The sequence below is a fragment of the Vulpes lagopus genome, chromosome 8 (assembly GCF_018345385.1).
Source record: "Vulpes lagopus strain Blue_001 chromosome 8, ASM1834538v1, whole genome shotgun sequence".
Taxonomy (NCBI): Eukaryota; Metazoa; Chordata; class Mammalia; order Carnivora; family Canidae; genus Vulpes; species Vulpes lagopus.
In genome coordinates, this window is record NC_054831.1 from 120,481,830 (window position 1) to 120,495,485 (window position 13,656).

Consider the following 13,656-nt stretch of genomic DNA (forward strand, 5'->3'; position numbering starts at 1 on the left):
TTAAGGGGAATTAGAAAACACCCCTAATTGCATGCATAGAAAGCCCTACACTAGGTGTTTGGTGCAGAATAGATACATGGCACATATTGGCTAAAATGAATGGGGGCTATGATTATGAAGATGACAATGAGGATTTGAAAACTAGGCTAGGTGGAGCCCAGAGAATGCTCAGGTACCTCCTAGATTCCAAAGGAACCCTTCAATTTTTCAGTGTCTTGTTTTCTCAGCCACAGATCTACTCTGGGATTGATGCAGCCCTTAACAGTGTGTCCCTGCCTCCTGTTTCCACTACCTGGTCCTTCTAAAGCCCACATCGTCTCTCCCCTCCTTCAGCACAGTTAGTAGTCACCAAGGCTATCTCCTACTCCCCATGCCTGACCATGTGGTGCCAGGGTACTGTTAGAATCCCGGCAACTAGGTAGGTGCACACACTCCAGAGCTTTGAGGCATAGGCCAAGGAGCCCTGACACTGAGCCAGCAAGGCTCCAAACAGTTTCTTTAAGGTGACCTAGTGAGTATATGGTGGAACCAAGGCTTAAATCTGTGTCTGTCTGACCCCCAAGTCTGTCCTCCTCACTTGTGCTTTATACAGGATCCCACCTGCATGGGTGAGCACCTGTCAGACTGCCAGTTGTAACCCACTAGCAAAATTGATCTAGGGGGCTACAAACAGCATTTTTTGTTGTTGTTTACTAAAATCAGTCAAAATAGAATCTTGCATTATACATAGTAGGGTAAATATTGTTCCCTAAAGCTTTCGTTTCTGTTTTATGTTTATGTATGTGTATGTTAACATATTTATATATGTGAATATATCAAAACTCATGGTTACTGTGGGTCAAGATCCTGAAAGTTTGAGTGATGCTCCTCTAACCCAAGCCACTTTAGCCATAGCCCAGGTCTGTCTTCCCATCCTTCTGCCCAGCAGCGTGTATCCTCCAGGTCCATCCTCTGTCCTGCCTCAGAGCCTCTGCATATGCTTTTTCCTTTCCCTAGAATGTTCTTGATGTAGTCTTTGAATGGCTAGCATCTGTATCCTTTAACTCTTAACTGCATCTCCTCAGAGAAGCTGTCCCTGATCCCCATCTCAAGTAATTCTCCCCAGTATTACTTTCTGCCTTTATAATTTGTAGTTACTGTACCTGCTTGTCTGTTTTTCACCTGTTCTCCACTGGAACAAAGCTCTGCAAAAGGCAGGAATGCATCTGTGCTATTCAAGTGCCTGGCTAAGTATCTATAGATGGAAGGGGCACCCCAGATTGGCCAGGTAACTTTGGGCAAGTCACTCTCTTGGTTTCCTGCCCTGTTGAATAAGGAGGTTAAACTCAGTGTTCAGTGTTCTAAGAGCCTTCTCACACTCACATTTTATAATTTTGTCTGCCACTAGAATGTGAGCTGGAGGTTAATGGTCATTTCTCTCCAGTTTACAGGCATTTGTCATTTACCTTCTGTCATTTGATTTGTGCAGCACTCTTGGAGGAGGCCAGTCAGATTCTTCTTGCCAGTGTCACTCATATATCAGGGTAACCAAAACTCAGTGACTTAGGAATTTGCTCAACTAGCAGAACAGCAAAATCAGGTCCCAAACTTAGGCCTTTGACTTCTACTTTCATGCTTTTTCCCACAATACCACCCAAGTCAACCTGCCCTCAACGAGGAAAAGGAGGACCGAGTAGGAAAATGGGGGCTTTCACAGCTTTTCTTGCCCATGTCATGATGTTCCTCAGAGTCCAATAGTTTCAGATCCTTTGCCACCTGCTGGGTAACATAAGCTACATCTAATGGTAACTAATGTGAGAATAACAAAATTTACTTTATAGAACTATCATGAGGACTCACAGAGATTCAAAAGGATTTCAAGATATTATTTTTTCTCCAAGTATTACTTGAAGGCTGATGTCTTTGGTGCCAGTTTACTGAGGAAGGTGATCTGGGGCCAGGTGTGGAGAGGGATCTTTTCTCACTAGCCTGGACTCATCCCCTGACTCAGGAACCTGGCGGACCGAGGCTGTGTTCAGTGAGGAAGCACTGATCGGAGTTCCAAGTGACATCCCTCTTCAGAGTGCTGCCACCCTGAGTGTCAATCCCTGCACGGCCTACAGGATGTTGATGGACTTTGAGCAGCTACAGCCAGGTAGGAACCCACAGGTACTGGGAGCAGGCCAGGATTTCCTGGCTGGGACGTGACCCAAATCCAGACCCTGAGACCATAGGAACTTACCAGGAAGGAGCTGAGAGGAAGATGGGCTGCTAACCTGGGTGAGTGTGTGGTTGTTGCTTTTGCTTTGTTAGCTTGGTTCCTAGAAAACATGCTGAAACCTCATGGGGAGAACACTCTGGATAACCGCTGGAGGACTGCATTCCCTAGAGCTTGGGATGGAATTCTGTTATTCAGCAAAAATGTGTGGAGTTGTGCTAAGCTCTGAAATACAAAGCCAGACAAGATAGACACAGTGCCTGTGTTTTCAGTAAAATGCTGAACTTCGTAATTCCACTCAGCATTCATATGACACTTTCTAGTTCACATAAGTGCCTTTACATGCATTACCCCAGCAACTGCATCAAACCTTCAAAGCAGTGCAGTGGGGGTGTTATCATTGGTTGAGAGCTCAGGCCCGAGGCAGACAACCTAGGTCTAAATCCCAGCTTCACCTTCTCACTGGGAACTGACCTGTCTCAGATTATCAGATCTGTCACCCATCAGATGGAGAGTAAGGGTTGTGAGAGTTAACAGAGACCCTGCAGCGTGACACTCAGCAAGCGCCTGGCATACAGCACAGTAACTAGCAGCTACTTTATTATTCTTCCTGTTCAGAAATGGAGAAACTGAGGTCCAGAGAAGGAAATTGCTTACGTGAGATCACTTAGCAAGGAAATGACAAAACCCGGTGTTCTATTCAGGGGACTCTGAAAGCAGAGCCTGAGACTAGGACTGAAGGTGGATGGTTCACAGGGAAGGTGATCCTAGGAAGTAGTGAGGGGACGGGGACAGCAAGACAGAAGACGGAAAAGCCAAGGAAGGCTGGTTACTACTGTGGGCTAGCAAGGCTCAGTCTTCCTAGGGCCTCTAAAGACCCTCATGGAACCCACCTCACAATTAACCTCCCACTGACAAGAGGCTGGGTTCATCCCCATTGTTGGAGGGTTGCCCTGCACACCAGGCATGTTCAGGGACTAGAGCTATCACCCAGTCCAGCTTTGCCATGAGGATGACAAAACTGAAGCGGAGATGTTGGAGCACAATAAGCTCAGGTAGCCACGACTGCTCGAGGCAGGCTAAAAACCAGTCCCAGCTTCCTATGAAGAGAAATGTAGGTCCTCACACCTCTGGCCAGAGTGGTCTTGGGAGCCTTTGGTGGAAAAAGCCAGCAGGTGACCAGAGACCCTTGCCCAATTCCTGGTGCAGGAGGCATTTTGGTCACCTGCTCCTCATTCGCTCAGGCCACGTCTGATTTGGGCTGCAGTTGGAATCAGGACATTCTGACACCACCCCACCTCAGGTACCCATGGTGTATCTCTCCACTTGCCTGCCTTGGGGCATGTGTGGCCTGGGCTAGATCAGTGTTATACTAAGTTGTCATACTGACCCATAATGAGAATTATAGTCTGCCTTATAATCCAATACATAAGTACATATGAGTGTGTGTGTGTGTATGTATATATGTATATGTGTATGTGTATATATGTGTGTAATGGAAACCAAAGTTTCACGGAGCAGTATTAACCTTACTATGTGTACTGCACCATGTTCTTTTTAATTCTATTTTCTGGAATTTTAACTTAAAAAAGATTCTGTTTGCAACCCACTAGGTTGATTTCATAACCTACTAATGGGTGACAATCTGTGTGCTGACGCCTGGATACAGAGAATGGGTGTTCTTCTTCTAGGAACTCCCCTGTCTGTAGCACCAGATCCCTGCATTTCAGACAGCATTTCAGAAATGACAGAGCACCTTCCTGAACACAGTGGCATTTGACTAATGAGGAGCATCCTGATTGGTGCTCCCAGGATTCCTGTCTTATGAGAAGGAAACTGAGGTCATGACCTGTCCCATGTTACAGTCAGGCAGCTCGTACTCACACAAAGTCCATCTTATTTCAGAGCCCACATTTCCCCAGCATGCATGCAATGCTGCCTCCCCATTGGTTACTTACAAAGCCAGGCCTGGGCTTTGACCACAGACTACCTGTAGGACCCTGTTTCTGGGGCTGTAGGTTTCTCTAGCACAGTTCTAATCTCATTTCAAAGCAATGTGCCTGTAGGAAGCAGCACAAAGGGGGAATAAGACGTGGCCATGCCCTCAGGAAGCTGCCAGCTTCAGGCTTTTGCTAGAAATGGACCTATCCACAACCAAGTACAAGATAGGACACACCACCTGCAGAGCACTGGGGAACACAGAGGGGAGATGGGAAGGAAGCCACGCCTGAGCTGTACTTCAAAGGATATATAGGACTTCAAAACGAGGGAAGAAAGAGGGAAATGTTGCAAACTATGGAAAATAACCTAAGCAGAGATTTGAGGACATAAAAATCAAGAAGATGATGAAAGATATAAAATGATTTACACAGTGGATCTAAATTACTTACAGCATGGTCTCTGAGTTGCCAAGTCATGGGAGGCACCATGGATGTTGTGGAATTTGGGGTTGAAGGGGCATTGGGAGAATAATAAGCAACACCCCCAAGATCTGAGAAGGCTCAACAGCCAGGTCGTGGGTCATTTCAAGCCTGAGGACACCTCTCTCTTGCTCTATAATAGAACCCCAGGTAGGAAGACTTGACCTGTTACAGGTCTCCAGGGCTTGACTTGGGTCTCTTCCTGGCTCCACAGGAGACTGGGTCATCCAGAATGCATCCAACAGTGGAGTAGGGCAAGCAGTCATCCAGATCGCCGCAGCCCTAGGCCTAAGGACCATCAATGTAGTCCGAGACAGGTGCGTGGGGAGACCTGATCCCAGTGCACGCAGGTTGAGCCTTTCCACATGGCATCCCCATAGGCGCCCCCATCTCCACCAGGTGGCGCATGTGCATAAGCAGTCCTCCTCCGCAGTGACACAGATTGCTGACAGATGTCAGCTGCAAGAAAGACCCAGGAGGCCTCTGGCTGTAGGGTGATGAACATCCCAAATGTAAAGGGAGGGCAGAAAGGAGGTGGATCTGACCCTTGCTGAAGACTTTGTGAGACTTGTGATAACCCATGGTTTCAAAGCCACAGTTAGTATTTAGGAACATCCAAAGCTGTGTTATTCCTACTGTGAACTGTCTAACCCAGGGCCCTTTCTCCCCCCTGCATCTGTGTGGCACTTTGAACTGCAGTATGATGTGAAGGAGATGGGGCAGGCTTGTCATTTCTGTTTCACAATGAGAAAACAAGTTTCAGAGAAAAAAAGACATAGCAAGTCAGTGACAGACTTAGCTCCCTGGCTCGTCCTCTTTCCACCATACTATCCAGTTGCCTTAAGCCTCACTGTCAATGAACGTGGCTACATCTGTCATGGAAGTCCAGTCTTAGGAGGAGAATTAACATTCTCCTCCCTTCCCTATCCCCTCAGTTGTGTTAACAAAAATTACCCTGTTTGCCTTGGCCAAAGAGACCCAGAGCCACTGCTGGACTGGAGTATGTTTGTACAACACCCTGAAGAGCTCCTTGAAAAGTGTGGGGGAAAGGAAATGAAGTTTGTTGTTTCAGTAGACAAAAAAGTCAGGAAGTGAAATGACTTTTCCCTGGGCCAGATAGTTTCTTGTACCTTTGAGCTGGCAAGGGCTGTAGAAATCACCCTATAATGCCAGTGAGGAAATTGAGGCTCAGAGGGGTTGGAGTGTGATGAAATCAGGTAGCCAGCCCCTGTGTGAGGCCTGGCTTACACTCAATCCCAGCTTCCCACAAAGAGAAACTCGTGTTCTCACAGCTGTGGCATAGGGGTCCTAGGAGCTTGTGGTAGAGCCAGCAGGTGTGACCAAAGGCCATGGATTGTGTTTGGTTTTTAGACCTGACCTCCAGGAGCTGACTGATAGACTGAAGAGTCTGGGGGCCGAGCATGTTCTCACAGAAGAGGAGTTAAGAAAGCATGAGATGAAAAACTTCTTTAAGGTACCTAGGATGACGGGCATTGTGCCTTCATTCCATGCTCATCTCCCTGGAGAAAGTTGACCTGCTAGAAAAGCTGGGACCGGCCCCACTGCTCCTCTCCAAATCCTCCCTTTGTCTCCATGTGGAAGATAAAGCCCCTTCCCTCAGCCAGGTGACAGCATGCATTAAGGGCCCAGGTGCTATGAGGGAGGCAGGAGAGACAAAATTCAAAAAACTCTGGATGATGTGTAGGTTTGAATATATGTAGTGCTCCCCCTCAGTCCTCGCAGCCGGTGTGAATCTCCGAGCTGGGAGGACCCCAGGGACCTGAAGCACAGCGAAGGAAGAGAAAGGAAAGCATCTCCAAACATCCTTCTTATACTGTATCTGATAATCCCCTCAAAAGCTCTACAAAGTAGGTGCTATCTCTTTTTGATGAGAAAACCAAGACTCAGAAGAGATCAAGGATTTCACCAAGGGCAGACAGAAGTGGTGGCGTCAGGGCTCTCTGAAGTCACAATCTCTTAACCTTCCAGAACCTCCACCCCCAGCACACCCAATAGGTGACCAGACCGTATCTCAGCCTCTTTCCTCTGAACCCTGGGTGACCGAACACACACACTCACTTGAGAACACGTGCCTCTTAAGAAGGGTTCTGAAGCAAGAGATCAACACCTTCAACTTTAACTAAGTTCTAAGTGCAGAGAAGAGGTGCCCTCGGGGGAACTGAAGTCCTTCAAAAAGGAAAGTAGATGCCCTCCATCTGTTCCTTCCCAGAGATGAGTTTTGAACAAAATTCTAAAACAGATAACAGGATTAAGTTGATAAAGCAAAGGTCCTCTTTGGGCCAAGTTTGAAGGCATCCCATTTTCTCCCCTCATTCCCTGTGACACAACACTTGGGCCCAGGAAGTGCTGGCTTGTAGCAAGCTTTAAACCCCATGTGTACAGTGGTAGCTCCCTCACTGCAGGTTCCTTGTTTTCCAGGATATGCCCCAGCCTCGGCTTGCTCTCAACTGTGTTGGCGGGAAAAGCTCCACAGAGCTGCTGCGACACTTAGCGTAAGTCCCTCGGCCCTGCAGGCCCAGCTGGCCAGAGCTCTCCACGCCTTTAGCTAGGAGGACTGTCAAGTGACCAAGTCAGCATAACCCTGAGTAGGAAACTGGGACCCCAGTCCTGTCCCAGTTATCAGGCACTTCCCTTCTCAGCCTCCTCCTTTATAGATGATCGAGAGATCCATCTGCTTTGTTTTTCCTAGGGACCCCAAAAGTAGATAGCTAAGGTTTTTGTGATAGGGATATAGGTAAAGGATTCATAACTTAGGGGCATCTTAAAAAGTCACTTAGTCATAGCTTGTCAGCTTTTAAATTTTTTTATTAGGTTCTAATTTTAAAGGTAAAATTATGCTGTTACAAAACATTTTGAAAGCATGTAAAAGTACAAAGGATGGAGTACCTGGCTGGCTCAGTCAGTGGAGCATGTAACTCTTGATCTCAGGGTTGTAAGTTTGGCCCCACATGGGGTGTGGAGATTACTTAAGAAATAAAATCTTTAAAAAAAAATACAAAGGAAAAACTAAGCACAAAGGTTACCTATCATCCCCCAACTGGGGGGGAGAGGGGGATGAGCATTGTTGACAATATTAACAGTGCCTGTCCTTCCACTGTTTTTTCTGTTAACATAAACTTCTTGAGCTGAAGAGTACCTGAAAGGATGCCTCCCAACTAAAGCAGGAATTCCCTCAACATCAGTTGATACATACTTGCTAGCACTCAACAGCTATGGAGTACAGAGATGGCTGAGACGCTGAGGACGCTCTCTAGAATTCACAGGCTAGATGGGAAGATGGGTCATGTAGTCAGAGAGCTATAATAGCAATCACTGAGCATATACCCCTGCACCAGACTCTGCAGAGTGCTTGTGTTAACCCCTGACAACCCCAGGCGAGGGATACTATTTGCATCCCCATTAACAGAAGGCCCCAAAAGGGTAATTACCTTGCCCCAAGGTCTGGGAAGGTGGAGGGCCAGGCTTTACCCCCAAGTTATTGTGACTCCTGAGAACACCTCTTCCACCCAAGTCGGACATGCTCTGTGGCAGCCTGCCATACCCACAGCACTCACTATAGGAGGAGGCCTTGACCTAGAGTGCTGAGCAGAGGCACTGGAGTCCCAAAGTCCCAGCTCTGCTACTTATTAGCTGTGGGCCTGTGGAAAGTTAGGCAATACGTGAAAAATAGTCTAGACCTCAGTCTCCTTGTGTATAATACAGGGGGGATATAAACCCTTTCTGCCTCAGAAGGTTAGTCCAGGGACACCGAGGTAAGGCACAGATTGCTACACAGGTTAAGAAGTGGCCTTAGGTTTTTTCATTATAAAGTGAGAGTGATAAAAGTACTCCCCCCACCCTGGGGTTACACTGAGGCTTCACCAAGCCACTGCACATGGAAGTGCTCAGACCTGTGCCTGGTACCCAGAAAACACCCAGTGAACATTTCTGATTAGAATAAGTACAGGGGTATGGGATGGGGGGCTTGATCCCCCCAGAAGCTACTTTCTAGAACAGCTATTAGCTGAAGGGAACTTAAGACCAAACTACCCACCAGCCTCACAGACAAAGAGTCACCTGCCTCACATGGCAGCTTCTTCCATTTTGTTGTTCACAAAGCACAGCACCACACACACACCTGCCATCATCCTGGATCAGCAAACTCCTAAAGAACCAGGGAGTGGGGAGAGGAATACAGGTTAAGTCGAGCCTGGGAAGTCCTAGTTTATTCATTTTTTAAAAACTATCTGAGCCTCTCTTGTTTGACCATGGGAGTGGGGGTATGGGTGTCAGAAAGCAGGTACTGGTGAGGCCCCTCCTACACGGCAGTCACCCACTGTCCTCTACCCCATCCACACCATTCCTTAAGTGTATAGCTGCTACCTCATCTCACTGATCCTTCAAATGAGCATGGGCAGATGAGAGCAGAGGTCTGCGCCAATGTCTGTGCCCTGCCCAAGGCTGCACATCCAGGAGTGGAAGGGAGCCAAGACTAAACTCAGGTCTTGAGTTTTCCTTAGTAGAGCACACTTCTTTGCCACACTTCATCCAAGCCCTACTGGGTGATTAGATCAGTGGGTTCCCAACTCTGGCTAAACATCCATGTCATCTGGTAGGGGGCGCAGGAGGGGGGTTGTCAGATGACTTGAATAGAGATCCTTCCTGATTCATTAGGTCTGGGCCAGGCCTCGGAGTCTGCAGTTTTTGAAACCTTCCCAAGGATTCTGAGAGCAAGGTTCAGGAACCAGGGTTGGAACAGAAGTGTTTTGGCAGATTTGAAAAGGGCTCTGTCTCTGCCTACACCCACTCTGTTCTCTCTGGACTCTTTAGGCCTGGGGGAACCATGGTGACCTACGGGGGAATGGCCAAGCAGCCCGTCATAGCTTCTGTGGTAAGCTGGTGGGGAAGGCAGGTGTGCACACAGGCCTGGACACCAGTTGCCCAGACCCACATGGTGCCTGTGTCCCTGGGGGGGAACCTGTACCTCAAGCAGCACCTGAAACACTTGCCCTCAGAGCCCCAGTTCATCCTCCTTGTGTCCACAGAGCCAGCTCATTTTTAAGGATCTCAAACTTCGAGGCTTTTGGTTGTCCCAGTGGAAGAAGGATCACAGTCCAGGTGAGTGGATGATGGCCCCATCACCAAGGGTCACACAAGAGGGCAGCGCCTACTGCAGAAGTGACCAGCACCTTGAGGCCTGGAGAGGGGATTGGCTCCCCAGTGCCACGACAGGTTAAAGAAAAATAGCTTCTAGCCACAGCTGCAGTTAGCAAATAGGTACTAGGTACACGGGGCTAGTCCTGGGGTAGAGGGGTGGCAGCAGTGAACATGGTGGACGCTGTCCCCATCCTAAGCAGCTGCCAGTGGGGAAGGCTGCCACAGAAGACAGCCATGTAAAGAGAACAGACTCTAGAGCCAGCGCTCTTGCTCCTACTGTCACTGGTGACAGGTTCCAACCCAGCCTAGCCATGGGACCTGGACAAGTTACATAACTTCTGTCTCAGTTTAAATATCATAGCTGTCTAGATATTGTTAGCCTTTGCTAGAGCAGGAAACTGAGGTTCAGAGTGGTTAGGTAGCTTGCCCAGTCACCCCACCTAGGGAGTGGTACAGCCAGGATATAAACTAGTCTCTGACTCCAGAGCCTGAGCCAGGACACTATCCTTCCTCTCCTGAAGGACTGGCTGCCCAGAGTGTGACCCCCACAAGCTGAGACTGAAGAATCACATGGAAGTAGCCAAGTGAAGGGAAGGAAAGTGGTGGTATCAGTGGCATGTCTGAAGCCAAAAAAGTAACTTATGCAAAAGCCCATCACAGAGATTGGGGACCTAGACAGAGAGTTTGTGACCAGATTATGAAAGGTTTTACAACCCTTCTTAAGGAGCTCAGACTCTATCTTAAAGACAAGTGAAGAGCCACCAAAGCATTCTGAACAGAGGATATGATTAGATTTGAATGTTGCAAAAAATGATGTTTACGAAAAAACATTTCTCAGCCAAGGCCTTCATTTCTCATCTCCTAGACCACAGAGGAGGGCGACCCTGGGAGGGGATACTGGGTACCTCAACTTGTGGGGTTCTAAGGGAGTCCTGGGTGCTTAAGGAAAGCTCCTTTCCCTGAGCAAGCTCATCTGTTCCACATCAGCTGACATGCCAGGCACACCCACCCCCTCCCTGTGCCTCTCCTAGCTGCCGTGCCTCAAAGTAATCCTGCCCCTCCTACCATTCAGGACTCTGGGTTCCACGCCAGTCAGGTTCTGTGGGTCTGAGCCCTCACAGCTACCACTCTGCCTGCCCAACAGCTCCTGGGGCTGCTCCCCATGCTTCTCTGTCCTACCCCACCAGGGACCAGGCTGCCTCCACAGCCTCCCTATCCCTAGTCAAACCTGGGCTCTCAAGGCTTTCCTAGAGCTTAGCACCAACCCCCACTACCTGGGGTGGTCCATGGTCGTCTTGCCGTGCCCTGCCGCCACATTCCTGTCTGACTTCCTCCGCCTTCCCACAGCCCAGTTCAAGGAGCTGATCCTCACACTGTGCGGTCTCATCGGCCGAGGCCAGCTCACAGCGCCCGCCTGCTCCGAGGTCCCACTGCAGCATTACGAGCGTGCCTTGGAAGCCTCAATGCAGCCCTTCGTGTCTTCGAAGCAGATTCTCACCATGTGCTAATTGCAGAGGAGCTGGAGTGAGTTGGGAGGGGACATGGATCAGCAGGACTGGTTTCCGGCCCCTTAGTCAGGGCTCTCAGCCTTCCCCAGGCTGACCTTTCCTCATTGTCACTTCCGACTGGGAGGGTTGTGAAACTAGCCAAGGCTTCCCCCAGGGCCAGCCCCAGGGTATCTAATAAAGTCTGAACTTCCTAAAAACAAACACATATAAACCAATAGAAGTTATCCCTGTCAAGAAGGACCCTCACTGTGCACCTGCCATTTCCCAGCCCTAAAAAGGCCCCTTGCCTATCCTCCACTTGTACCTCCGCGATGGTTTCCTGACCACCCTGAAAGCAAAGGAAGGGTGGGCACTGGCAGATAAAAGAGCCAGTAGGACGCAATCTCCACCCTCAGGCTCTCCACAGAGGAACAAAAAGGAAGCTTTGACTCATTCTGGGTGGTGGTGTGTGGCTCAGCCTGTGGCAGGAGGAGGATCAACTACACAGGAGAGTCAATGCCAAGCTGAGGAGCCAAGGTGGCTGGACCACCCTATGGAATGCCTAGGGAGATGGCTGTTACACCAGTGCTTCTCAACCTGAAGTCATTTTACCCCCAGGGACATTCGATAGTGTCTGGAGACATTTTAAGTCATAATTGAGAGGGTGCTATTGGCATCTAGTGGGCAAAGGTCAATGATGCTGCTCAAATATCCTGTGGTGCACAGAAAGCCTTCCTCAACAAAGAATTATCTAGCCCGGAATATCCATAGTGCTGCTGTTGAGAAACTCAGCACTAAATCCAGCATTATTGGCACAATAACTGCCATCGTGATTCGTTAAACGTGTGTGAAGTGCTATGAGAACATCACTGAGGTCTTGTCCTAGGCCTGTGGTTAGGGGAGCCTTCCTGACGTGAAGCTTGAAAGTGAGCTCTGAAAATGAATAGCTTTATTCAGACAAGGGAAAGAGTTTGAATTATGTGACTCTTTCATGTTTGCCTTATGATCTACTCACCCAGAGCAAAAAATTAGACTTTGGAATGTATTTACTGGATACCTAGTATGTGCCTGAGGCTAGGGATGCTGGAGAGGGGAGAGGGAGCTGGCCCTCTAGTTGCTTAGCCTAGAGCAGGGGACAGACCCAGTAGGCTAATGAGGCCACTGACACAGGTGTTCAGAGGAAGGCTTCATGAAAGAGGTATCATCCACACCAAATCTTGAAGGCCAAGCAGGAAAACGTGTACCAAGCAAAACCAACAGTACATATGAGAATCTGGAGGTCTGTGAGTGTGGCTCAGCCACCTAAGACAGGAGAGTGTGAGGACAGAGGTAGGAACTGTGTGTGAGCAGAGCTCAGAACAGGAAGGTTCAAGAAGGCAGCACTAACCCTTCAGAGCTGGGAAGGCACAGAAGGACTTTCAGCAGCAAAGTGATACGGGAAAACTGTCTCAAAAGGCCAGAGTGCCCTCAGGCTTGGTTACATGCAAACATGTATACAGGCCCCTGGCATTCTGCTCTTGCCTTTGGGAGCATCTTCTGTTTCCTCTGGAGGAAAAGACTTAGCTTCAGCCCAGGGCTAGGGTAGGTCTACGGGTATCCTCTGGATACGTGTTGCTACCTCATGCACCTAGGCTCACGATCAGCCCCAATCTGCCCAAGTCCCTCCTGCCCCCTGTTCTCTACCCTGGAGGTTTGTGGGGCAGCTGCCTTGTACAGAATGGTCAGTGTGGGCAAAAGAGCCTGAGAGGGTGGGGAGTCTGCCCAAAGGCTACAGGAGTGAAAAGTTAAGATTAGGTTCTTCTGGGGGAGTGGTGAGCTGCAGCCATGGAGAGAGGGAGCAGCAGCCCCTGGTACAAACTCCCGAGGAGGCAGACAGGAAGGAGGAAGTTTCATGGCACTATGATTAGAGACCTCGTGGAGGGACATGCAAAATGTCCTAAGAACAGTACCTCCAGGGGTCTGGAGGTGATAACTGGGCTGTGCTCTAAAGGATGATTATAGTTTTCTCAGGGAAGGGAGACAAGCGTTATAAACTAGGGGACCAGATTAAGCAAAGTTAGAGAGGAAGGACATTTATGTTAGAATCTTCCCATTTCCCCAAAGACATCCATTTTTTTCCTGAGAAAGCTGACAGTATTTAAGGGTCACGTGGTAGGCTGGACTAAACCGCTTTCCTGCCTTCCTTGCAGCAGATGAGGTCTGTCCCTTGTGATGCAAACAGAGGCGGTAGGTGTCCATTTCTCAAGAAGGTCTTTAAAATATAGCTGGCATCCATCCTGTACCTTTTTCTTCCCTTTCCACTTTCCTTCTGGCTGATACACAGACCCTATTCCTGGAATTTGCACAGCCATCTTTGGCCATGTCAAGAATGGGTCAGTGACAAGATCCAAGAAGC

General features: G+C 48.8%; 1 protein-coding gene across 4 annotated transcripts in view; it reads left to right on the top strand.

Moving 5' to 3' along the window:
* The window catches only part of MECR (mitochondrial trans-2-enoyl-CoA reductase), a 30,261-nt gene extending 18,778 nt beyond the window's left edge, over positions 1–11,483 (top strand). For all 4 annotated transcript variants that reach the window (XM_041765017.1, XM_041765018.1, XM_041765020.1 and 1 more), the window contains 7 exons: positions 1,991–2,134; positions 4,832–4,934; positions 5,989–6,091; positions 7,057–7,130; positions 9,448–9,508; positions 9,663–9,735; positions 11,122–11,483. In XM_041765017.1, the coding sequence (XP_041620951.1) occupies positions 1,991–2,134; positions 4,832–4,934; positions 5,989–6,091; positions 7,057–7,130; positions 9,448–9,508; positions 9,663–9,735; positions 11,122–11,282 (719 nt within the window). In that variant the 3' untranslated portion in view covers positions 11,283–11,483. The remainder of the gene's footprint in view (positions 1–1,990; positions 2,135–4,831; positions 4,935–5,988; positions 6,092–7,056; positions 7,131–9,447; positions 9,509–9,662; positions 9,736–11,121) is intronic.
* The last annotated feature ends 2,173 nt before the right edge of the window (positions 11,484–13,656 follow it).